The sequence below is a fragment of the Balaenoptera musculus genome, chromosome 11, assembly GCF_009873245.2.
Source record: "Balaenoptera musculus isolate JJ_BM4_2016_0621 chromosome 11, mBalMus1.pri.v3, whole genome shotgun sequence".
Taxonomy (NCBI): Eukaryota; Metazoa; Chordata; class Mammalia; order Artiodactyla; family Balaenopteridae; genus Balaenoptera; species Balaenoptera musculus.
In genome coordinates this window covers 64316916-64341611 of record NC_045795.1, presented here as the reverse complement: position 1 = coordinate 64341611, position 24696 = coordinate 64316916, and the positions used below count along the sequence as shown (strand labels likewise).

The window sequence follows — 24696 nt, the reverse complement described above, 5'->3', positions numbered from 1 at the left end:
ATTTCCTATTTCTATGCATTATTTCCCAAAGACTACTGGCTCCTTGAGAATAAGGACAGTGTACTTACATTCTGTTTGGCTAGTTCACAGAATTTTACACAGTCCTGTACCCAAGAATCAATAAATTACACTTTTGGTGTAGAAAAGAAGATGGGATCAGGGGAGCAAGGGTGGGATGAAGCATCAGAACAGGAAGGTGAATTCTCCAAGTTCTTTTATCATTGAATAGTTTTCTAGGACGAAAAAAAGTCAAGAAGGCATCACAGAAAACTCATGGTTTTGAGAGTCAGAGCAATCTGAGTTCAATTTAGGTGCTCATGTGTGATTATAAGAAAGTCACGGGGGCTTCCCTGGTGGCGCAGTGGTTGAGAATCTGCCTGTTAATGCAGGGGACACGGGTTCGAGCCCTGGTCTGGGAGGATCCCACAGGCCGCGGAGCAACTAGGCCCGTGAGCCACAACTACTGAGCCTGCGCGACTGGAGCCTGTGCTCCGCAACAAGAGAGGCCACGATAGTGAGAGGCCCGCGCACCGCGATGAAGAGTGGCCCCCGCTTGCCACAACTAGAGAAAGCCCTAGCACAGAAACGAAGACCCAACATAGCAATCAATCAATCAATCCATCAATCAAATCTTTAAAAAAAAAAAAAAAAAAAGTCACGAAATCCCTCTGAACCAGATGTCTCCCAAAGGAGGACTCTCTTTACCTCATAAAGTTGTTTTAAGGATAAACACAGGACTGAAATTATGGATGAAACAGTATGATGTCTTAAATTTGCTTTAAAATAATCCAGTAAGGTTGGAGATGAAACAAAACTGGCCATGAGTTGATAGTTACTGAAGTAGGTTGATGGATACATGAGGGTTCATTAACTCTTTTCTTCTACTTTTAGACATGCTTGAAAATTTCAATAATAGTTAAAAAGAAATCCAGTGTATAAGACCAGACTATGAGATACTATTAAGGTAATATAATTATTTGTGTGAACTCTGATGAAGGGAACTTTAATAGTGCATTTTAGGACTTTAATAACCCCACGTTTTTATTAAAAGTTACCCTTGTGTTTTAGAATGCCCTAAATTCTTTATATTAAACTTAGTTATGTTTTTCTATAAGCTCAAAAAGTTAAAAAAAACTAAATGCAGAAATCATTATAAAGTGCCTAGCACAACGGCAAACACAGGCATGAATGCTGATCTGATGAATGTTGATGGCCACCTCAACGTTCATCTCTGCCTCCCTCCCCAAGAAAGAGAGACGCACTGAATCTCTGAGAAATAAGCTAGCATTTCAGAGAAGAGAAAGGTGGCCCCAACTCACCAGATATCTAGGCTTCTCCTCTTTACCGAGTCTGGCAGAGTTCTTAAAAGACAGAACTGGGGAAAGAAATAGTAGCCTTGAGAACCCAGGCCTATCAGGATTATTCCTGAGAACCCTTCCAAGTCTCAGCTGTGGCCACTTGTGCCTTCTCACCTGAACCAGACGTCTCAGCCCCTCCTTATCCCATCCAGGACCTCAGCTCCTCTCACCTCTCGCCTTAACGCTTGAGTTAACCTCCAAGGTCTACACCCCTTCCCTGTTTACTTATGTTTTTAGAGAAATACTGATCTTAATTAAATATAATAAGGTAAATTCTAAGCACCCATCATCTTTCCACCCTAAAAATCAGCAAAACTGTTCCGACAAGGCATAGTTTTTTTCCCATACTTGTTACATGGCTCCAGTTACCCCCCCAAGAAAAAAAGTTTATGAAAATTTTAAACACAGAAATATAAATGTGATTTAAGAAAAATGAATTTTTAAAATTTCAAAGTTTTTCCTTACTTTATACAAGAGCACTAGTAAAGAGTAGAAGGTATTAAAGACCACTACAACAGCATTTCTAAAATGCAGCTTGCCTTACTCCCCGTAAAAACAAATTACCTTGGTGGCGCAGTGGTTAAGAATCCACCTGCCAATGCAGGGGACACGGGTTCAAGCTCTGGTCCGGGAAGATCCCACATGCCGTGGAGCAACTAAGCCTGTGCGCCACAACTACTGAGCCTGTGCTCTAGAGCCCGTGAGCCACAACTACTGAGCCTGCGTGCCACAACTACTGAGCCTGCGTGCCACAACTACTGAAGCCCACATGCCTAGAGCCTGTGCTCTGCAGCAAGAAAAGCCACTGCAATGAGAAGCCCGTGCACCGCAATGAAAAGTAGCCCCTGCTAGCTGAAGAGAAGCCCCCGCTCGCCGCAACTAGAGAAGCCTGCACACAGCAACAAAGACCCAACGCAGCCAAAAATAAATAAATAAATAAATTTATTTATTTAAAAACAAACAAACAAATTACCATGGAATTTTAAAAGGCAAGGCTTTAACATCTTGGGTGCCCGAAACTAACACAAGATTGTAAACCAACTATACTCCAATAAAAAAGAAAAAAAACCCACCACCACCACACACACACACACACACACACACACACACACACACACACAAAACCATCTTGGGTGGAAGCTTAAGCTTTCCCTGCCATCTCTTCAATGAGAGGAAACAAAAAGAACATGCTTCTGATCCCTGCGGAACGCAGTGCATCACTAGAGGAGGGTCTTAGCTGTAGCCCTAAGCTTCCTCCTTGACACCCCTCACATCAGTGAGAAAGAGAGGGAGATACCGATAAGGCATACCTGTCTACAAGATATATGGAAGCTTATAATTTGACCCACTCCTTCTTGGGCTCCTCAGAGGGTTACAGAGTGGTTAGTTGGAGGGATTTAGCCAAGGGTGGCCTTGTTCTCGGTATTGAAAAAAAAAAAAGGTCTTCAAAGTGATGATGATGTCAGCTCTGTTGAAATAATCACCATCTGGGGAAACACTCTAAATGGACCCCAACAGCAACCCTGGCTTCTGTACTAAGCTGAGGAGAATGTGTCAGATGATTCAAGAAAGACATTTACACAATACAGCCTCCTACATGCCTTAGAAAACCATCATTCTGTCCCATAAAATGTCCCAAATCTACACGTTCATCCAGAACTGCACATCCCTGTGAAAAATGAAGCAGTTTAAAATTAAAAAATAAAATTATAGTGTTGTTTGATAAGGATCTTGGGCAATTTTTCAAGTCACAACCGTAGTTAGCACTGTGGTTTGAGTGACTTAGCTACTGTTTTTCTGACATGGCCTTCCTATAAGCAACCAGGTTCCTGAAGATAAATGCAAGAGGGGAAAAAAAAATCCAGTAATCTTACTATTGCAAGTTCTAAAGTTTTAGAAGAAAAAAATGAGTACCACATTTGACCACTCCCAGTGGCTAGATCTGAGCGGCACACAAGGAGGTGGCTTCTCAGTCTGCTCAGAGCCTCCCCCTGCCAGAGACAGGGTGGCTCTGATCCCACTAAGCAGGTGGGAAAACTGAGGTACACAGAGTAGCCTCACACAGCTGAGCTGAGCCTCACACAGTTGAGGATCCCTCAACTGACTCTTAGGAGTCATCCTCTCTCCCCATCATGAGACCACTGAGCGGCAAGAGGTGTTGGATGACAGGCACAGTCCAGGACTTCACCAGCAGGTGCCTCTGTCCATGTTGGACACTCTGCACAGCATTCAAGGAAGTCAAAGATCCTTTCTAGCTCAGTGTACTAAAAAACATCTTTGCCATTCATGACAACAGGGAAAATCATTCTCCTTTTAAAGTTCAACTTAGTGGTTACTGTCTCTACTTTCTTCAATTTTACTGTCCTTCAATTGAACTGGACCTGGCACATTGGGCAGAGGTAGAGCCCATCCTCAAAGAGTGGACGGAAGGAGACAGAGATGCCCCTACCACAGGACAAAGAGCTAAGTGCTGGACCAGGGGTTGGCAAACTATGCACAGAACAAATCTGGTCTACTGCCTGTTTTTATACCATTCATGAGCTAAGAAGAGTGTTTATATTTTTAAACGGTTGAAAAAGTAAAAAACAGAATATTATCACATGGCACATGAAAATCATACGTAATTCAAATTTCAATGTCCACAAATAAAGTTTTATTGGAACATAGCAATGTCCATTCATTTACCTATTTGGCTGCATTTATACAACAGCAGAGTTGAGTAGTTGCTACAGCAACCATGAAGCCCACAAGGCTTAAAATATTTACCATCGGGCCCTTTACATAAAAAGTTTGCCTGGGGCTTCCCTGGTGGCGCAGTGGTTGAGAATCTGCCTGCCAATGCAGGGGACACGGGTTCGAGCCCTGGTCTGGGAAGATCCCACATGCCACGGAGCAACTGGGCCTGTGAGCCACAATTACTGAGCCTGCGCGTCTGGAGCCTGTGCTCCGCAACAAGAGAGGCCGCGATGGTGAGAGGCCCGCGCACCGCGATGAAGAGTGGTCCCCACTTGCCGCAACTAGAGAAAGCCCTCGCACAGAAACGAAGACTCAACAGTCATAAATAAATAAATAAATAAATAAAAGAACGTGAATTTCTTTAAAAAAAAAAAAAAAAAAAAGTTTGCCAAGCCCTATTCTAGACTGCACTTGTTTGTTATATCCAAAGTTATTTGCTTTGGACTCTGGTCTTCTCCCCTGAGGTCTTTGCCATTATTGTAGCAATCTGACTTTTGGCATTCAGATGGTGGGCAGTTGTCAGAAATGGCAGCTGTGTGTCTTCAGGTCCTGTTTTCCTTTTTTTTAATTCCATGTTTCACTGCCTGCACAACCCACCTTCAGTTTACCTGCTAGTCAGTTGTTGGGTTGGAGGCCAATCAGCTTGAAGCCCCTATGGGCCCATTCCAACATGGACTCTGGTTGATCTCCAGCTCTTCAGGACTGCTGAGAAGGGCTTGCCAATTCATACCCTGGTTTTCTCCAAGGCCTGGTACATGGCCTTCCTATAAGCAACCAGGTTCCTGAAGGTGGCCAGGTTAAAGTACTAGCTGAGCAGTCTCAGGGCCACCTGCTTGCTCAGAGACACCTCAGAGAACTCACCATCACCAAAACACTGGACCCATCTCAGGCCAGAAATGACCTAGGGCTTGAAGGCAGCCTTCCAGAACACCACCATGACAAGCCACCAGGGAAAACCCTTGCGTTTTCCCAGATGAAGACCTGTCCTGATCCCTCACTGCCCTTAAGTCTCTGTCCTCTGCAACTTCCTTCAGGGTCTCTAAGCTCTCCTATGGGATATCCTGGGCACAGGGAATTGCTTCTTTGGGGTGCCACATCTTCCATTAGGTCTGGGGTATGGTAGGGGCTAGCAGGGGACTACCATACCAGGCCTGCCCTAGATACTGCCCATTGCCTCAGGGACTTGGTAGTTGAAGACTTGACAGGAAAGACATCCACAGGACTCCTATCTGCCAGACTTGAGCGGGGCACTGGGGAGGAACTATGCCTCTCCCAGTTGGAGACACAGTCACTATTTCAGGTTTGACAGCTAGGCTTTCAGATGGAATTCTGGTTCCAGAAAAGAGTTTTGGCATCACTGGAGTGTCAGAGCCAATCCCATCTTCCCCTTCAATACCTCAGCGCCCATCCGCTCCTGACTATAACTTAAGAGGTCTAGACACCTCCCTCTTAGACAGTCATGAACTTGATCTGCAGCTGCCACTGGTCTCTGGGGTGCCAGTGGTCTCTAGGACTAGGGCAAGGGAGCATCTTTGGCAATGGAGTACCGGTTGCTATAGGCCCTATGGGTGATGCGGAACTCTTTTCTTCCCACTGGTATTCTCCCCTGTGCTGAACTGTGTAGTGTCTCCTTTCATTGACTCCTTAAGTCCAGGGGTTCAACTCTGGCCACTTCAAAAGAGTAAAGGTTGGTCCTGCTGAGAACTTGGCTCAAGCACAGCTTCCCAGCCAGATGCTAGGCATTCAATGCCTTGGCTTCCAAACTTCTCTGGCACTGATACCAAAATGACATTTACTTGGATCCCGGTATCAGGGGTCCCCAAGATCACCATCCCCCCCCCCATTCAGTGACTCACTAGAAGGACTCTAAGGATTCAACACAGTTGTACTCACTGTTAGGGTTTATAACAGCAAAAAGATATGCAACAGGATCAGCAAGGGAAAATGACATAGGCAGAGTCTGGAGAAATCCAGGCACATGCTTCCTCATGCTCTCTCCCTCCCATAAGGGGACAAAGTGAGTTTCCAACAGTGAAAAATTCAGTAACATATGTGCAGAGTTTCTACTCAGGGAAGGCCACTAAAGCCTCAGATGCCCAAGGTTTTTATTGGGGGTTAGTCATGTAGGCACCCTCTGCTGAGAAGGTATAAAAATTCCAGACTCCCAGAAGGAAGGTAGGTGTCAAGGTACAATGAACTATACCTGTTAGTTAGGGAATAGGTCAAGTGCCAAGTTCCCAGATGCCAGCAAAGGGCCAACCTTGCAAGCAGGCCTTCTAAATATAGCAGCCTCAATCCTACACTGTTAAATCTTTCCACACATTCTCTTAACCCTTGTACCACCTGCTGGACACAGCTCACTGACTCACCTGTTAGTCTATCAAGGGAAGCTCTGAGCATCCACCACACAGGCTATACTATGGAGCCCACAGGCTGCTGCTTTTGGTACAAGGAAGTATCACGGGCCTGATCAGGGAGCGGGACCCACCTCCTCCAGCCCCACTTCCACAAGCACCAGCCCCTGCCCTCCATACCTGGAAAATCACAAATGGGAATAACATACATTAATGGGGGATCCCCAAAGTCCCCCAAAACTTGAGACCCTCAGCCCCACAATATACACACCTGCCTTGGTGTGAGTGCCAGAGAGGGAAAGGCCCCTACTGGAGCCACACAGCAGCCAGAGGCTCCCCTCCATCAGCAGTGCCCAGCTACAAAGCCACCTGAGCACTGCGTGCTCCCGCCAGCTACCTCACTCAGGACCATTTGGCACAGCCTCCCTCCCTTCTTCCCATCACACTTTGGCCTTTGTCAGCCATCTTAAAGGAACAGGAGAGGAGGAGACGGGAGGGGAAGAGATCAGGTCCTCAGCTAGCAGCCCAAGGTCTGGATTATCAGGTTGCTGCTAGCACCAAACAGCTCAGCCACTTTGGATAAGCCCCACGATTAGCACACTATTTCTTTTAAGGCAGAGACTTCAACAACCCCCACTACTCTCACGTCTCCAACTCTTCATGGAAGCGGCAGGTAATACCATGGCCATGACGGAACAGTACCTGGGCTTCTATTCTCAGACCCTGTGCAGGGCATGCAATGCCCAGCTTCTGGCTCTGCTGGTCTAGGTTCCAGCTGTAGTCAATTCCCTGTGCTCTAAGGAGTTTCTACAATACTGAGTTTTGAACCAAGTCCCATCAGTTAGGTAGAGCCCCAGGCCCTACACTGTCTTCTGGGAAGCTGTCTATCTTCCATTCCGGTATCTGTAAGGCATATGACCCCATCAGAAGTTTGCATTATCTGTCTCCCCACAAACCTGAGTCAAAGACCTCCAGCAACATGGCCCAGAGAAAGGCAAGCAGTGTTAGGGAACTGCTGTTACAGAACCTGAAGTGCTGCAGACTCCTTGACTAGAGTCTCAGTCCACTGCTGACTACTGCCCCTTTGTGACCACTCAGGTTCTCCTGCTCCAGTAAGCCTTCCTGACTCATACTCCAATGCCACAGGCAGAGGTGTAACTCCCTCTTATGTCCAACCTGGGTCTCTTCTCAATCACACCACACTACATGTTTACGTTTAAGTTTCTCCATTTATCTCCCTTCTAGAATGTGAGTTTATTCAGGAGATCATAATAGGATATGCAGGTAGATGAAGAGTCATACCATGCTTCTGGACAAGGTGAATTATACTGCAAGCCAATCAATTCCTTCCAAATTAAATAAACTCAATGCAACACCAGTCAGAATCACAACAGAGAATTTTTATGGCTCTAGACAAGATAATTCTAAAATTCCTTTAAAGAAAATATATAAGAATAGTCAAGAAAATTATGAAAATAAAGACTAAGAAGACTTGTCTTCTAAAATATGACAACACACTGTCAAGCCATAGTAAATGAAAGTGCTTTAGCAGTAGTACAGCAATAGATAGAGTAATGAAACAGAATAGAAAGAAGGGGATGCATACATTGAACTCTTTTCAATATGACTATTTATTTATTTATTTATTTAGGCCGCATCACGTGGCATGCAGGATCTTCGTTCCCCAACCAGGGATCAAACCCATTACCCCTGCAGTGGAAGCACAGAGTCTTAACCACTGGACCGCCAGGGAAGTTCTTCAATATGACTTTTTAGGAGAGAGGAAGTTGAAGGGAAACTCTGACCCTGAGACTATGCCAATTTGTCCTCACCAATCTATAAAAGCTGGAACAGAAAAAAGAAAGTCCCCAGATATAACTTCATGTTCTTACAGTCTTTTTCTGACTTATCCTATTTTCTCCAGGACTCCCCCAGCTACCTGTCCCTGACAGTGCTTAATACAATTCTTCAGACATTTTTGTAATCCTAGCAATTAGGGTAAATTCCTCGGACTGGATTGTGCTATTCCCAAGTATTGGCTTTCCTTCTCTGCAAACGGGTTACACTTCCCCACCCACTGACATCAGGCACATACAAGTGACTTGCCTCACCAGTGAAATGTGAGTGGAAATGACGTCTCTCTTCTAAACAGCAACTTTAAGAGCCACCGTGTGGTTTCATCTCTCTTGCTCTTCTCCCTCTGTCACAGTGCTCCTTGCCCACATAGGGTCTGCCCTTTCACCCTTGGTCATGGATCTAAAGGACACGAAGTAGAGCCAAAGCTAACCCAAGAGCCAAAGCTAACCCACTAAGGGTTAGATAGGATTCCAGTTAGATTGCTGTTGTTAGACTGCCATTGAGATTTGAGGTCATTTATTACTGCAGCATAACTTATCCTACACAGCTCTTCTTTTAGAACTACCACTAGCAGTAGCTAACACTGATTAAGCAGGTACCACTTACCAGGCACCACGCTAAGTCCACTGCTTCATTAATCTTCATGACAAAGCCATGATGTAAATACTGCTGCTACCTCTATCTCACAAAAGAGGGAGCCAAGAACTGGGAAGTTAGGTCACTGGCTCACAAGACTGTATCACTCCCAAGTGGCAGCGCCAAGCCTCGTATCTAAGTTTCTGGTTTCAGAGCAGCTTCACTTATCACTGCTTCAATAAATGCCTATCGAACCAACGACTGAATGAAAATGCAGAGTGACCAGACATCTAGAATTCACACTGAAGAAGCCAGACTTTTCAGACTGACATGGAGAAAAGGATCACTATCTGACTGATAAGCTAGGTTATGCTCTGGCAACAAGTGACCTCCAAAACTCTAAGTGCCTAAAAGCAATTAAGGTTTTTTCCCCCCTCCCTCATGATACAGGTCAATCACAGGTTGGTCATATCTACAATTCAGATTGCAGAGTAAGAAGGATGGAAGGATGAATGAATGGATGGATGGATGGATGGGTGGGTGGAAGAAAGGGCAATCTAATCATAGTATGTGGCAAATATGGCATCTCAACTCAGTGAGGAAACAGTGCCTCTTTAATAATTGGTGGGAGCAAACTACCATCTACATGGCAGTTCAGTATCTATTAAAAGTGTAAACATGTCTTCTAAAACCATTAGAATCTTCTTCACCTTGGTAGAAAAGAAGACATGAGTCTCAGGAGACATTTGGTTGTGAGAGATGCATCCTCCTCCAATCTCATGCTCTCAAATCACCATCATGTCCTTACTTTTCTCTCTACAGCACAACCCACCCCAGGAAGGCTCATGGTGGCTAGGGAAAAGGGGCTGAAAAAGCCATTCTGCAGGAACCTCCAACAGAAACATGCAATGTGGTAGATACAGACCCCTCAGACAAGACAGGGTAAGAATGCCCTCCAGACACATCAGCTCCTCTAGGAAGCCTTCCCCAAGAGGCTAGGAAGGCTCTACCAGATGCAAAAATATCCCTTCTCACAGGGCAGCGCTATCCAAGAGCAATATGAGAGCTACAGTGCCAACCAAATATGTAATTTAAAATTTCCTGGGGGCTTCCCTGGTGGCGCAGTGGTTGAGAATCCGCCTGCCAATGCAGGGGACATGGGTTCGAGCCCTGGTCTGGGAAGATCCCACATGCCGCGGAGCAACTAGGCCCGTGAGCCACAACTGCTGAGCCTGCGCGTCTGGAGCCTGTGCTCCGCAACAAGAGAGGCCGCGATAGTGAGAGGCCCGCGCACCGCAATGAAGAGTGGCCCCCACTTGCCGCAACTAGAGAAAGCCCTCGCACAGAAACGAAGACCCAACACAGCCATAAATAAATAAATAAATAAATAAATAAATAAATAAAATTTCCTGGACTTCCCTGGCAGTCAAGTGGGTAAGACTCCGCGCTTCCACTGCACGGAGCATGGGTTTGATCCCTGGTCGGGGACCTAAGATTCCGCATTGCCCCGCCGTGCAGCCAAAAAAAAAAAAAAAAAAAAAAAGTGAAATTCGGGACTTCCCTGGTGGCACAGTGGTTAAGAATCCACCTGCCAGTGCAGGGTACACGGGTTTGATCCCTGGTCCGGGAAGATCTCACATGCCGCGGAGTAACTAAGCCCGTGCGCCACAACTACCGAGCCTGCACTCTAGGGTCCATGAGCCACAACTACTGAGCACGCGCGCCTAGAGCCCGTGCTCCGCAACGAGAAGCCACCGCAATGAGAAGCCCGCGCACCGCAGTGAAGAGTAACCCCCACTCTCCGCAACTAGAGAAAGCCCCGGCGCGCAGCAGCGAAGACCCAACGGCAGCCAAAAATAAATAAATAAATAAATAAATAACTCTTTTAAAAAATAAAAAGTGAAATTACCTTTAATAACATTTAACCCAACATATCTAAGATATTATCATTTCAATCAATATTTTATACTTTTTTCCCAGCCATCTCTCTCTTTCTAAAAAATATTTATTTATTTTATTTACTTATTTAGGCTGCGCCAGGTCTTAGTTGGAGCACGCGGGATCTTGGTTGCAGCACGCGGGATCTTGGTTGCGGCATCTTTAGTCGCGGCATGCAGACTTCTTAGTCACCGCATGCATGTGGGATCTAGTTCCCCGACCAAGGATCCAACCCGGGTCCCCTGCATTGGGAGCTGAGTCTTACCCACTGGACCACCAGGGAAATCCCCCCAACCATCTCTTGGAAATCAGGTGTGTATTTGACACTTACAGCACATCTCAAAAAGACGTTAAATTTTCAAGGATTAAAAGGAAGTGTAGTCTTAGCAAAACAATAACCTTGTGTCTGATGGAAAAATGTTTTAGACTTCTTCATTATTCAGTTAGATATTAATTAACAGGAAATAAAATTAAGAATGCAGTTCCTCAGTAGCATTCGCCACACCTCAAGCGTTCAATAGTCACTGGCAGCCAACGGCTGCCGGAGTGGACAGCGCAAATGGGACCCCCGCGGCGGAAGTCGAGGCGGGGAGATTTGGAGAAGTAGCTGCAAACCACGAGGACAGGGTACTGGACACCACAGGAGGAAACCCCGCCCCACCCACAAGGAAGGCGAGCAGTCGGGAAGGGTGATCTGCACAGCCCACAGCGCGCACCCTCCACCTCCACACCTCCTGAAGGACCAGCCTCAGCCTCGGATACCGCCCACGCCAGCCCGGCGCCTGAGGTCGGAGCGCTGGAGGGAGGGGGGGGTGCGGTCACCCTCTTCTCGCCCTGGCACTTCGCCAGCTCGCCCGACTCACCGTCCGCTGCCAAGCCGGAATTGCTCCTGCGGGGTCCACATCTGCGCCTGGGTAGGCGAAGCGGCAGCAACAGCAATACCACCCTGGGCGTCCACTCGCTAAAAGCTCTCACAGCCCGCCCCTGGCCACGGGCGGTGCAAAGGGAAGGACGTGCGTCTGCAGGAAGTGCGTCACAGCGCAGCGCGTGGCCTGCCGGGAAGCGTAGTTTCGGAACAGAGCGCGACCCTCGCGGTTCGGAGAAAGACTGTATTACCGCGTTGACCTGCTGATTTCTCCTCCGGCACGTTTTCTGTTTTTACCACTGGTACCCATAAGCAAAACGTAGTCTTCTTTCCATGCTTTTGAACATTCTATAAATAGCCTTATAACGTATCTACTAGCTCATTTTGCAGTTTCTTTAATGATATACGGTAATCCGTTCATTTTTGTTCACAGCTGTATGGGCTTCCCTGGTGGCGCAGTGGTTGAGAATCTGCCAATGCAGGGGACACGGGTTCAAGCCCTGATCTGGGAAGATCCCACATGCCGCGGGGCAACTGGGCCCGTGAGCCACAACTACTGAGCCTGCGCGTTTGGAGCCTGTGCTCTGCAGTAAGAAAGGCCGCGATAGTGAGAGGCCCGCGCACCGCGATGAAGAGTGGGCCCCCCGCTGGCCGCAACTAGAGCAAGCCCTCGCACAGAAACGAAGACCCAACACAGCCAAAATAATAAATAAATTAATTAATTAATTTAAAAAAAAAAGAGTTCTATTGTAAAAATAGGCCAATATTCCAACTGGCTATTATCCTGTATGTCTCCTTGCACACCCATGGAGAGTTTCTCTAGGGCAGCGGTTCACAAACTTTTTGCTGCAATAATCCTTTTACACTCTTAAAAAGTACTTTTTTCCTGTTTCATTGAGATATTACTGACATACAGCACTGTATAAGTTTAAGGTGTACAGCATAACGATTTGACTTACATATATTGTGAAATGATTACCACAATGTTTCATTAACATCCATCATCTCTATAGATACGAAAAGAAAAGAAAAGGTTTTTTTTACTTGTGATGAGAACTCTTAGGATCTACTCTCTTGACAACTTTCAAATATACCACACAGCAGTGTTAACTATAGTCATCATTACAGCCCTGTACTTATGTATCTTATAACTGAAAGTTTGTACTTTTTACAACCTTCGTCCAATCTCCACCCACACTCTGGTAACCACAAATCTGATCCCTCTTTCTATGAGTGTGGTTGCTTTTTGTTTGAATGGCATTGAGAAACGGCCACAGTGATGTGTTCAATGCCAGAGGAAAAGCCATGAGGGGTAGGCTTTTCCAGAGTTACGACTGTCAAGGGGAAGCGAAACGTTATGGGTATTGTAACTGCAGGCTTAGCCCTGAGACTGAACGTCTCTGTGAGTGTTTAACAACTGCCTGGCCCCTCCGGACTGTCACCTCCATGTGAGTAGGGACAGCATCCCCACCAGCACTGCACACAGAGCAGGTCTCCTTAAGTCCCTACTGGGGGTTGGAGGAGGAGGGCAGAGGCGTGTGAAGGGCACGGGAGGGACCCGAGAATGGAGACGCTGTGCTGGACCTCTTGGCCCTGCTGCCTCTCCCCATGCCTGCCTGGAAGGAACAGCTGCCTCACCCATCTCTATGTTAACAGGAGTGATCCTCTCTCTCTCTCTCTCTCTCTCTCTCTCTCTCTCTCACACACACACACTCACACACACACCCACACACACCCACACCCAAGAGGACTCTCAGAGTTAAGGACTTCTTCCTGGTAAGACGGAGGAGAGGAGATAAGTGAATTTGAATGCGTAGGAAATTGTTTTCAGAAGAATTTATTTTTCAGAGTCCAAAAGTCTGAGCCAGGATAAGCTGATTCTTAGCACTATTCACTGGGCTGAAATATCCCAAAGATATCTTTGATTCTCTGACCAATTCTCTCAGTCTTTTTGCCTATCTTCTCCTGCCTCTCCGGAACAAGTCACGCAGCCAGCGAAATAGGTTCACACTCTGAATCTGTGAACCAGGAGGAAACAGACTTCTTTTGGGGACTGGCTCAAGATTAAGACAGGACCACAACCCACCTGAACACCCCCATTCCTGGGCCACTGCAGGAAGCTTGGGGCCCCAATTCACTTCCAGTGTGACACTTGGAGCATGTGGTTGAATACCTAAACTCACAGACAGATGAGAAAACTGGGGCCCACAGATGGCAAGGGGTTTCCCAGGATCACAAGCCCATCCCAACAAAGCTGGATGGGAGCAGGAGCTGAAAGCACATTACTCTAGTCAGTGCCTCTCAGAATTCAGCACAGTCAGAATCTCCTGGAGGCCTTGTGAAAATGCAAATGGCTGGGCCCCAGCCCAGAGTCTGATTCAGGAGGTCTGAGTGGGGCCTGGGAATCTGCCTTTCTGTCAGGTTCCCGGGTGGGGACCCCACTTAGAGAACCACTGCTCTAAGGGATGGCAGAGCCAGTCCTGGAGACCTGGGGCTCAGGTGAGGGAGGGACCAGGGTAGGAGGGCCTTTCTCTGCCCTCGAAGGGGCAGCGGGTATTTGGTCCAAAGGATGTTCCACAACCCATCCCATTATCAGCTCCACAACACAGAAGGGGCCACTCACCTCATTACAGTTTATGTCAAATTGGTCCTTGGACTGGTCCAGGGTGACTGTCCCTACACACTGTTTCACCAGCTGGAAAGGGAGGCTCGAGGTCAAACTGGAACCCTTGAGTCATCACCTCCCAAACTCAACACAGGGGCTGGAAATCTTCCCAGAAGCCCCCTGTTCAGATCCCTGTGAAGCATCCGCCAGTGCCCCCAGCCCCCAGCCTCACCCCATTCTCCTTGAAGTCACACTGCTCCGGGGGCTGCTGCGATGTCCTGGGGCACACGGTCTCCTTCACCGTGAAGCTTACAGGCTTCGGGGTGTCCGGGTCCTCGTCCTGGTCCAGGATCAAAGTGGGGTGACGAAGCTGAGCTCATGCTTCCTTCTCTGATCTGTCTCCCTGCCCCCACCTAGACGGCAGCCTCTCCAGCCCCTCCTGTGTGCCTGGCCCTGGGCTTGGTGCTGGGTGCACAGGGGAAGGGGACAGAGCCCACTCCAGGCCTCGTGGGCACACAGAGAGCAGGAGGGGACCTCAGACCAGCTCTGATGAGAACACCTTCCCCACGGAGGGGCAGAGGCAAGTCAGGGACCACCTGCAGGGAGACATATTGTCACTGGCACCTCCAGGCTGAGCAGAGTCGTTCCTGGGTAGGGGGACACCGAGTTAAGAGGGAACTTAAAGCAGGGAAGTCACATGGCAGAGCCAGTGACCCCCCTCTATCCCTGGAGCTCCCAGAGAACCCTTAGGCCCAAAAGGGGTGTACAGGGCGCCTGTTTCCACAGTAGAGATGCTAAGGCAGGAAGCCTCATGCTGGGAGGGGACCCAGCTCTGGGAAGGTTTCCTGGAAGAGGTGGGAGCCCACCTAGAGGGAGAAGTGCCTTCCTGACAGGAGGTACAGCCTGAGCAGAGGCGGTGACAGTGTGGCCAGGGCTGGCGGGAGACAGCCCCCTCCCCAGGGCCCTCCTGACTCACGGCCTTGGGAAGTGGGTCCAGCTCCAGGAGGCGGTAGAGATTAGCTTCTGAGGACTGCTCGTTGAGGCGATTCACAGCACGGAGCACAGCTTCCCTGTAGCTGAGGGCCTGGGCGCTGGCCGAGGGCACCACTAGTCCCAGCAGCAGTAGCCACAGTGGCCACCGCCCCAGGGCGAGGCTGGCCCTCTGAGTCTCCATGGTCCCCAAGTCGGTCTCCTCCCAGCATGCAGGACCGTCCTTTATGTCCCTCCTGGGCCTGATGCAATGGCCCAACCACACGTCTCCCTGACCTGCCCCATCCCTGATCTCCTCCCCGGCTGTGAGCTGGACTTGCCTCAGCCCCTGCTGTTGCCTCACGGGATTGCTGGGCAGTGGGCAAGGGAAGCCTCCTGTGAAGGTGAAGAAATGGTTTCTCCATCTCCCTGACAACATCTTGGCCTCTCCTGGGGCCCATGGGGAGTGTCATAGGCAGGGTTGCTCAAGAGCGTTGAGTCCTTCAGGAGAGGGAGGACCAGGCTCTGTCTTACGTCCCCTCTGCCTCCACACTCTGGCCTCCGCAGGAATAGGGTAAAGGAGTGTATTCGGCACCAACCTCCAACTCCAGGCACTGCCTGGAACCCAAGCGGCACTCAGTTAACGTTGGATGAATGGATGACAGCACCAACCCCTACTAGAGTCTTACCCGCCCAGCCTGTCCCTAGGCAGACTTCAACCTCCACCTTCCTGTCCTTGGGTCCAGCCCTCCGCCAGTCAGGGGCTTGGCTGCATCTGTCTCCTGTCCTGGATTCATCCACACTGTTTTCTGGGTCAAATAGTTCTCCACAGGTCCCCACCAGACATGGCCTGTTCCCCTGACCCCTCCTCAACCAAGCATGGGAGGGGTCATCTGCACTGGGACCCCAATTCACTGCCGTCTCTCACACTCCAGGCCACTGCAGGCTGGCCAGTCCTCACTGGATCCAAATTCACACTCAAGCCTTGTCTTCGACTATACAGACTCTGGGGACCCCTCTGTCCTCCTGAAATGGCCCTTGACCAGTTCTCCCCTGATGCCCCTCTCCTGGGTGCCCTCCTGCCTCCCCCGTGGCTCCTGCTCGGTCTCCTCCAAGGACCCTCCTCCTAAGAGGCAGGGCTGGCACAGGTGCATCCGGGCTGCTTCTCCTCCCAGTCCTCACACATTCCTGGCCAAACCCCTTCTCAAGATACCAGTTATCAAGGACACACATCACTGGTCTGTATCTCTGAGCTCAAGACTCCCATGAGTGCCCCTGGTTGTCCGCACTGGGCTGTTGGCTGCTGTTGGCTGGGTGCCGCCGCAGGAGCCCTGAGCTGAAAGCCTGGGAGCCCCACCTGCTCCTTCTTCCTCCTGAGGACACTCCCTCTGGCCTCCCACCAGCCCGGCCCAGCTCCTACCACCGTCTTCTCTCCTCTCAAGCGTAGCCACAGCCTCCGGACTCCACCTTCTCTGGTTCCAGGCTCTCCCCAGACCACTGTCCGCCCTCTGCACCATTGTCTAGGGGCTCACGGCAAGCACCGATGTGGCCATTTCCCCCGCTGCCTTGAGGCAGGGGCGTCAGGGTCTGGGTCTTGATGCTCCCTGCTGCCCTCAGCCCCTGCCCTGCAGGCCTCAGGTGTCAGGCTGCCCCATCCACCGCAACCACTCAGACAGCGCTGAGCCCCCTGCTCTTCCCCGTCTCTGCGCCTGATCCCTCTGCTTGCGCTGCCCTTCCTGGGGAAGGCTTCCCTGACCTCCAACCAGAAATGGCACCTCCTCCTCTTGGCTCCCACAGCCTCAGGAAGTCTCTTCTGATTTGACCCCCAGTGGCTCCCTGTCCAGTGCTGTGGATCAGACACCAGGCTGGGGGCACCGGTGCTGGGGATAGAGGGAGCACAACTGGGAGGGATAATGGCCCAAAGTGTTAGAGGGGCCACAGGCCAAGAAGGAGAATCTTGTACAGTTTTCTGGAGGAATGACCATGTGGTTGTGAGGCCTGGGGCAGCTCCTGGACTCAGTTGGCCTGCGGGACTCTTGGGGGCTTGGCCAGGGCACCTCAGAAGGTGGCAGCCTGGATGGATGGCGCTGGTTGCGCACTCAGCCTTGGAGAAGGAAGGAGAGCTGGGCTTCTGTGCAACCTGGTTTCACAGTCCAGGTGTTGCCCCAGGGGCCTCTTGGTCAAGCTGTATTCTTTCCCCAAGTCGAAGGAGGAAAAGCAGATGATCACAGTAGAAAATAATTAGCAATACACATGGTTACTGGCTATTAGGTAACCCTGAAATCCTCCTTGTGCTTTCCTGCCTCTGAAACTTTGCATTTGCTCACTCTTCCGACTGAAGTCCCCTTCCCCATCCTCCCTGGATCCTGTGTAGGCCCATAGACTGCAACTCCCGTGGTGGGGGCCTGCCTCCCATGCCTCCAGTCTGGCTTTCCTGGCTTAGTCCTCACAGCCTGTCAGAGTGGAGGTCTTCTCGGGAGACACACCACAGCCCTTGTCCCCAGGCGGGTTTGCCCCTGACTCCACATCTGGTCCTTGAGAAATCCTCATGCACCTTTCACCCCAACAAAGTCAGGTATGAGGCCTGATCCTGCGTCTCCCCTCTCCTTTGCTCCTCCCAGCCATCCCTCCTGTCCGTGAGACTCTGGGCAGGAAGGGGAACTGGACCTCAGGCTGCTGTGCCCCCAAATGTTGGGGAACACCCACCAGCTCCCTGAGTTGTCCAGTTCATGAGGAAAAGGAAACCTACAGGTTAAATCACTCAAATAAGGATCTACCATCCAGGAAACAGGAGACCCAAGACTTGGACCAAATGCCCCAACTCACCCACCATGCTGGTCGTCTCACAGGGACCAGGGGAGGGAATTCGGCCCTCCCTCCTGCCCTCTGCAGTGAGCAGGGAAGGCAGCCACGGCTGCTGTGAGGGTGGGGACTTGGGTCAGGGCTGAGTGTCAGGACCCTCTCTCTGCTTCGGGTCAGCTTCTTCCTTCCCACTTCCCACTTCATGTGAAGCAAAAAGCTGCGGCAGGTTACATCCTCTTGGAAAGCCCTCAGCCCGGCTGGGGTTTCCCAGGCACGGGTTTGGTGAAGGAGGCCAGCTGGCAGGAGGGCAGCGCCACCCTTCTCTGGGGGTGGGTACATAAAACCAAACAGAGGCTGCACCCGACACACTGTAGCCAGAATACTTGGTGGCATCAGGGTGACCGTGCTGCTGCTGCTGCAGAGCCAAACTTGAGGGCAACCTCCCTCCCTGTCCAAGGACCTGAGCCTGCGCCAGGCTCCGGCTCCGGATCTCACCACCAGCCACGACAACAAACATCCAGCCAGCTCCTCTCCACAGCACCTGGGGCTGCGTGACAAGGTGAGCTGGTCCCAGGTGGAGGCTGAGTGGGAGGGTGCCTGAGCTTTGCAGAAGAGGGCCACGCTCACAGCCAGCCCCAGACATGGAGCAGACTGGTGGGCATGGGTACCATTCCTGTGAGTGGGTTTTACTGGGGACATGGATGTAGAGATGACAGTTGGGGGCCGAGGCTAGGTCTATCCCCAGAGGGTGACAGAGGGTGCTCTGTCCCCAGAGCCTGGGGACTCTGGATGCCTCGGGTACATCTGAGAAGGCACATCCTCCCTCATTCTTCTACCAGGACAAAGACCTGCAAACCCCCAGGATCTCAGGGTCTGCCTCCTGGAGACCACGAGCTTCGGCAGGAAGTGGGCTGAGCCTATAAAGACATCGATTTCCAGGAGGCTGGAGTAAGACAGGGCACTTCACACGAGGCCCACACACCCCTCCACCTTTCCTGGGTGCCTACGTGGTCCCTCCCCACAGACTGGCATGTCCTAGTGGAGGTCTTAAGTCTGCTCGTGGATGCCCTGGGAAGGTAGAAACAGCCCCTCCAGAGGCTCCACCCAGGTTCTGACATTTAGTATGCGCTTTTGGAAGTAAAGAGAGAAGGGACCATCTCCTGGGGAGAAGGATGGACTGCAGATCAGAACACAATTTCCTTTGATTCCATTTCTTCAGCCCTACCTTTCTCATGATCCCAGGTCCAACTCAATAGATCCAGGTGGCACCTGCTTTTCTTATTTCCAAAAAGTAGTTTGGAAGCCAACAAATATTAAATCAAAAAAGAAAAAGAAAATGAAAAAACAAAACAAAATAAAGTAATCTGGAGATTTTAAAGGCACCTTTCTGACTGCTCACCATCAGTTAAGAACCACTGATCATGGCTCCAGCAACAAACCCCCGCCCTCGGGAGAACTTCCTTTCAGATATTGAGCTCGATTAAAACAACACACAAGAGAAGAGCCTGGGGAGGTGGGATTGTAGATTGGATGGGGATGGAGACTAGGAGGGCTGTTGGGTGGCAAGACTTTGGGTGGGTTAGAGCTGTGTTTGGTGAGAGCCATGCTGTGTTGGTGTGAAACCCTGGCTATGAAGTGGACACGAGACAGATCCCCCTGTTGTCCCTGAAGCTGGTGAAGCAAGGGGTTCCCTCCATGGCTCCCTGCCATGATGGTCACCTGTGTGCCCATGGGAAACCTCATCGAAGTGAGTTTTCTTCCAGTGGCACCACTGAGTGGGGTGCCTGGGGTCCATCCAGTCACCAAAGCAACAACCCTAACAGTAATCCTTGGGATGGTCATGGAAACCACACTGTGAGGGGAGCCTGGGGCCCCTTGTGTCCTGTCCCTCCTCACAGCCTCCCATGGACATGTTGTCTATGGAGACCTGAGTCCAGGGATGTGACCTGTGTGTCTGGTCCTTCAGGGTACAAAGGGCTCCTGTACATCCACCTCCTCTGAACTCACAGCGCTCTAGTCAGGTAAGCAGGGCTTACCACCAGTCTCATTAGGCCAAGGAAGAAACTGAGGTCCAGGGCAGGGTAGGGGTGTGGCCTTGGGAAGCAGGTCTTGGTCAAGTCAGGGTTGATGGCAGTACTCAGAGCTCTGGCTCCAGTGTGAGTTTTCCTTGGTCCAATATGGGGCCTCCTGTCTCTCTCTTGGATGAGCCCCTGGCCGCCTCTGTCTGGCCCACCAAACACCACCTTGGCCAACCCTGCATCTCTCCTACAGTCCATTGCTTTAAGAGGCCTGGAGACTCAACTTTTTTTTTTTTTTTTTTTTTAAAGAAAGCTGCATTTTATAGCTACTTTATTTATTTATTTATTTATTTTTGGCTGTGTTGGGTCTTCGGTTCGTGCGAGGGCTTTCTCCAGTTGCGGCAAGCGGGGGCCACTCTTCATCGCAGTGCGGGGACCGCTCTTCATCGCGGTGCGCGGGCCTCTCACTATCGCGGCCCCTCCCGTTGCGGGGCACAGGCTCCAGACGCGCAGGCTCAGTAGTTGTGGCTCACGGGCCCAGCCACTCCGTGGCATGTGGGATCTTCCCAGACCAGGGCTCGAACCCGTGTCCCCTGCATTAGCAGGCAGATTCTCAACCACTGCGCCACCAGGGAAGCCCGAGACTCAACTTTTTGACCTGCTTTGCTATGAACATTGAGGGGCTGGCCCTGTGCCAACTCCCACTCTCTTTCTTCCCTTCCTGAGCTGTCCCCTGCCCTCTGGATGCTCAAGACCATGGGCGAAGACAACACGTACACGTTGGGCAAGTATGGAGTGAAGTAAGTTGCACTGAGAATGGCTTCTGGGGCCTCCTTCAAGTGTTGTGGGAAAGGTGGAGCCACTACTGGCCAGGGTCAGCTACATAACTTGCAAAATGAAAACATGGGTCCCTTGGCTCAAAAATTATTAAGAAATTCAAGCTCTCAGAAGTCAGGAGATTGGAAGAAAGAGAAAAACTCCACTGGCAGTTGATGGCTTTGAGGATGGAGAAAGATGAGCCAAAGCCTGGGGACAGCCTCTAGAAGCTGAGAACAACGCCAACCACCAGCAGGCAAGGGATTCACGACCTCAGTCCTACAAGCACAGAGGACCAAATTCTGCCAACAAGCTGAACGAGCTTGGTAGTAATTCTCCCCTAGAGGTTCTCGAAAGGAATCCAGCCCTGCCGTCTTGGCTGGGCCTTGTGAACACAGAGCAGAGAAACCCATCAAGCCTCCTGGCATCTGACCTACAGAGCTGCCAGGGTAAAGTTTCCCTTTGCATGCCTAAGAGGAAAAGAATGTTGGCTCTAGGAAACCTCTCTGAGCAGTGATGACATCACAGAATGGAGTGAGGTCAGGAGAGACGAGCAATCACCAAACTCACCCAAAAAGACCGTGGGGAAGAGTGGCTCCCGTCGCGGGACACCGCTCACTTTCATCAGCAACAGCAGACTCAAGCTGTGTGTTCTTGTACTGATTCTCTTCCCTACAGTTTTCACTGCCTCAGCAGCACAGACAGGACGGCACAGCGCGGAGCTTGGGGAGGGCATCAACACGCTGGCAGGAAAGTCCACCGAAACGGAGAATAAGAAAGGAGCACTGGCCCATCGTGAACTGCATCCCCTGTCAGATGGAACAAGGCTGGAAGCTTTAACCTCTATCACTTCTGCAAGGCCTTCAGGGTGAAATTTAAAAGGACACAAACACAGCTTTTTCTTGACTAAAAGACTGTCAAGTGACTTAAATTTCTCACACCATTTTATACACTACGTTTTATTTTTAAATTTTTTTTTCATTGCTCTCATGCATTTATTTATTTATTTATTTATTGTTGTTGTTCCAAAGACTAGTTTTATTTATTTATTTTTCACATGTCCACATTTCTGTATGTGATAGTCCTTTCCTTTTCTTTTTTTAAAATTTTTATTTATTTATTAACATCTTTATTGGAGTATAATTGCTTTACAATGGTGTGTTAGTTTCTGCTGTATAACAAAGTGAATCAGCTATACATATACACACATCCCCATATCTCCTCCCTCTTGCATCTCCCTCCCATCTTCCCTATCCCACCCCTCTAGGTGGTCACAAAGCACCAAGCTGATCTCCCTGTGCTATGCGGCTGCTTACACTGTGTTTTAATGTTAGGTAGTTTTACTTGCTTTCATTTTGATCGGGGTTTATGTGTTTGTTTATATTTTGCACTTGTTAATACGAGACATTCGTGGGATGTTTCTCACAGGTAAACTAAATCTTTTCACTGTCCTTCTCGCTCTGTACATGTATGTATTTCTAGTCATCATGCATGGTCATCAGTGAGTTCTGTCTCTATAGGCTGTCAGTTTCTATTAGAGGAAGGACTGCTAGGACCTCATGGTACAGCAAACAAGATCAACAACAACAAAATCATAAATAATGAAAAAGACAGAAAAAAAGAAAACATCAAAAAATAAAAACAAAAACTTCCCTAACTCTCCCTCCTACCATGGAACTGACTCTTTCCTGGCCCCTCCTCCCCTTGCCCTCTTCTCTCCCCAAGCAGGGCACACTGTTTACCTCTGTGTGTGGAGCCACAGCAAGTGGCTGGAAGGACGGAAGCTCTAAGAAACACCTCTCTCTGAAATGGAGCAGGACCCTATGATCCTTGCCCCCCATGTCCTCAGCCTGCCTTTTGTCTGTAGAAAACTTTAGCCAAAGAATAAGTTTAACCAGAGAAGTGAAAAAATTCAGGAGCAAAGAAAAGCAGTCAAACAGGACAAAACAATAATAGTTTAGTCACTGAGCAAAGTTAAGGACTTTTAGTTCCCTCTCAAGGGCTATAGATAATGTTCTGAGCCACATCCTGTGAGCTGTCTTATAGATACTGAAACCCACACCAGGTGGAAGAAGTTAACTACATGATGCCCAGGCTGTAGCCATGACAGAAGCTGCCACAATTCCGAGAACTGGCCTCAAGGAAATGGGAACAAACCGACCCTGGAACTGAAGATTAACTGTACTTAAAACAATCAAGATGACGCTGGTCAGACCTCCATGTGAACAATTTCAAGATGACCGTCAGAGCTGACGGTACTGTTTCCGCATGTAACCCCTCCCTCTGTCTATAAAAGATCTTGTCCACTGATTGTCAGTGGCGGGGAATGGGCGTTTGGACACCCTCCAAACCTCCCCACCCTCCCCACCTTACCAGCATCCGAAATAAAGCCAACTTTCTTTTCCACCAACCTTGCCTCATTATTGGCTCTTGAGCGGTGAACAGCCAGACCTCACTTGCGGTTACATCACAGTGGTTGTCCCCTCACCTGACTGGGCTCCATCTTTCCCCATCCTACACCCAAATAATGTCTTTGAATCTTTTCACCACTACCACAGAGCCCCACCCAGCCAGTCAGCCATAGTCTCAACTGAGAGGAGAAGGAGCTTCTTAGGGGATCCCGTGCTGAAGCTGGCGGCGGCCAGGACGAAGGGCCTGTTGTACTCAGGCAGTGGGCTCCAAGGAGGATCACAAGGCCTTCTGCCAAGATCCGGATCAGCTGCAGTTCAAGCCTTGCCTGCAGGGCCTATATGCTTATATGCAAGGTCACTAGGGTAGAGCCATTGCCCTACAACGCTACAACCCAAATTTTCACATAACCAACTGAATTCTTTTGAGAGACATAGGCTGCGCCCTCACAGCCTGTACTGAAGGGCTGTGGACCCAAGTGTCTTCTGTGTCTTAGGCAACATCAGGCGAGAGTGACCATGACTATGACTCCCAGGAGGATGATCAGGCCCATTGGAACACAGACTGGCCAGGCTCCCACCTGGAGCCAAATCAGCTAAGTGTATTATTATTAACCCAGATGCAGCAAGTTGGCAACTGCACATACCCCACCTCAAAAGCCAGCAGGAAGTCTAGGGCAAGGCACTCTTTATCACCACAAGAGAGAATTTAGACTAGTTTGTGTGTTGTGCGTAAGTATAGGCCAGACTTTCACATACTAAGTAGCAGCAAGCTCAGCAGGAGGTGTTGCGCATGTGGGGTCAGAATCCCACAAGCATTTAAACTTAGAACAGTTACTATAGTCTGTGCAAAATATATAAAAGAGTTCAAAATTTCATGATGAGGCTTAAAAAAGTCATATCAGTATCCAGAAGGTCAGTCTTGTTCTGTCCTGCTTGGTGGAGGCTGTTCACTCCTGGGGGCAGCAGTTGCGGGAAGGTTTCCAAGAGTCCTTAGATCAAGACTCTTCATTGGCCGCTGATCAAGCTGAGGATGAGAGTAGCAGTCTGGGTGAAAGTGGCCAGATGCCCTGCGGACAAAAGCTGAGAGAGAGGTGAACGGTGCCTCCTCCCACCCTTGACGCTGTGAGTCGAAGGCTTTCTATTCCCATCACCAGGGTAGTTACTCTCTTCACAACCAAGTGGTCAAACGACCAGTCCCTCAGCGATCACTGGTCTTGTCTCCAGTCCTCCCCTTGTCTCACCGGCGCCACGTGCCCAGACTCCTCTCTACGTGCCCAGCAGCTTCATCCTTATACTCCTTGACCCATCATAGACCCATCATAGAACACCTTGACCCATCATAGAACAACTCCCTCTGCCCTGATGGGGGGCCCACACCAGCAGGACCACCT

The 24696-nt window shown here is 49.7% G+C and overlaps 1 protein-coding gene across 1 annotated transcript; it reads right to left on the bottom strand.

The window, feature by feature from the left end:
- Positions 1-13554: 13554 nt before the first annotated feature.
- LOC118903188 (antibacterial peptide PMAP-37-like) lies at positions 13555-15471 on the bottom strand. Its single transcript, XM_036867983.1, has 4 exons — positions 15266-15471; positions 14522-14629; positions 14308-14379; positions 13555-13702 (listed from the first exon to the last, which is right to left on the bottom strand). The coding sequence occupies exons 1-4, from the start codon at positions 15461-15463 to the stop codon at positions 13640-13642; spliced, it is 441 nt and encodes a 146-aa protein (XP_036723878.1). The 5' UTR covers positions 15464-15471; the 3' UTR covers positions 13555-13639.
- Between the last annotated feature and the right edge of the window lie 9225 nt (positions 15472-24696).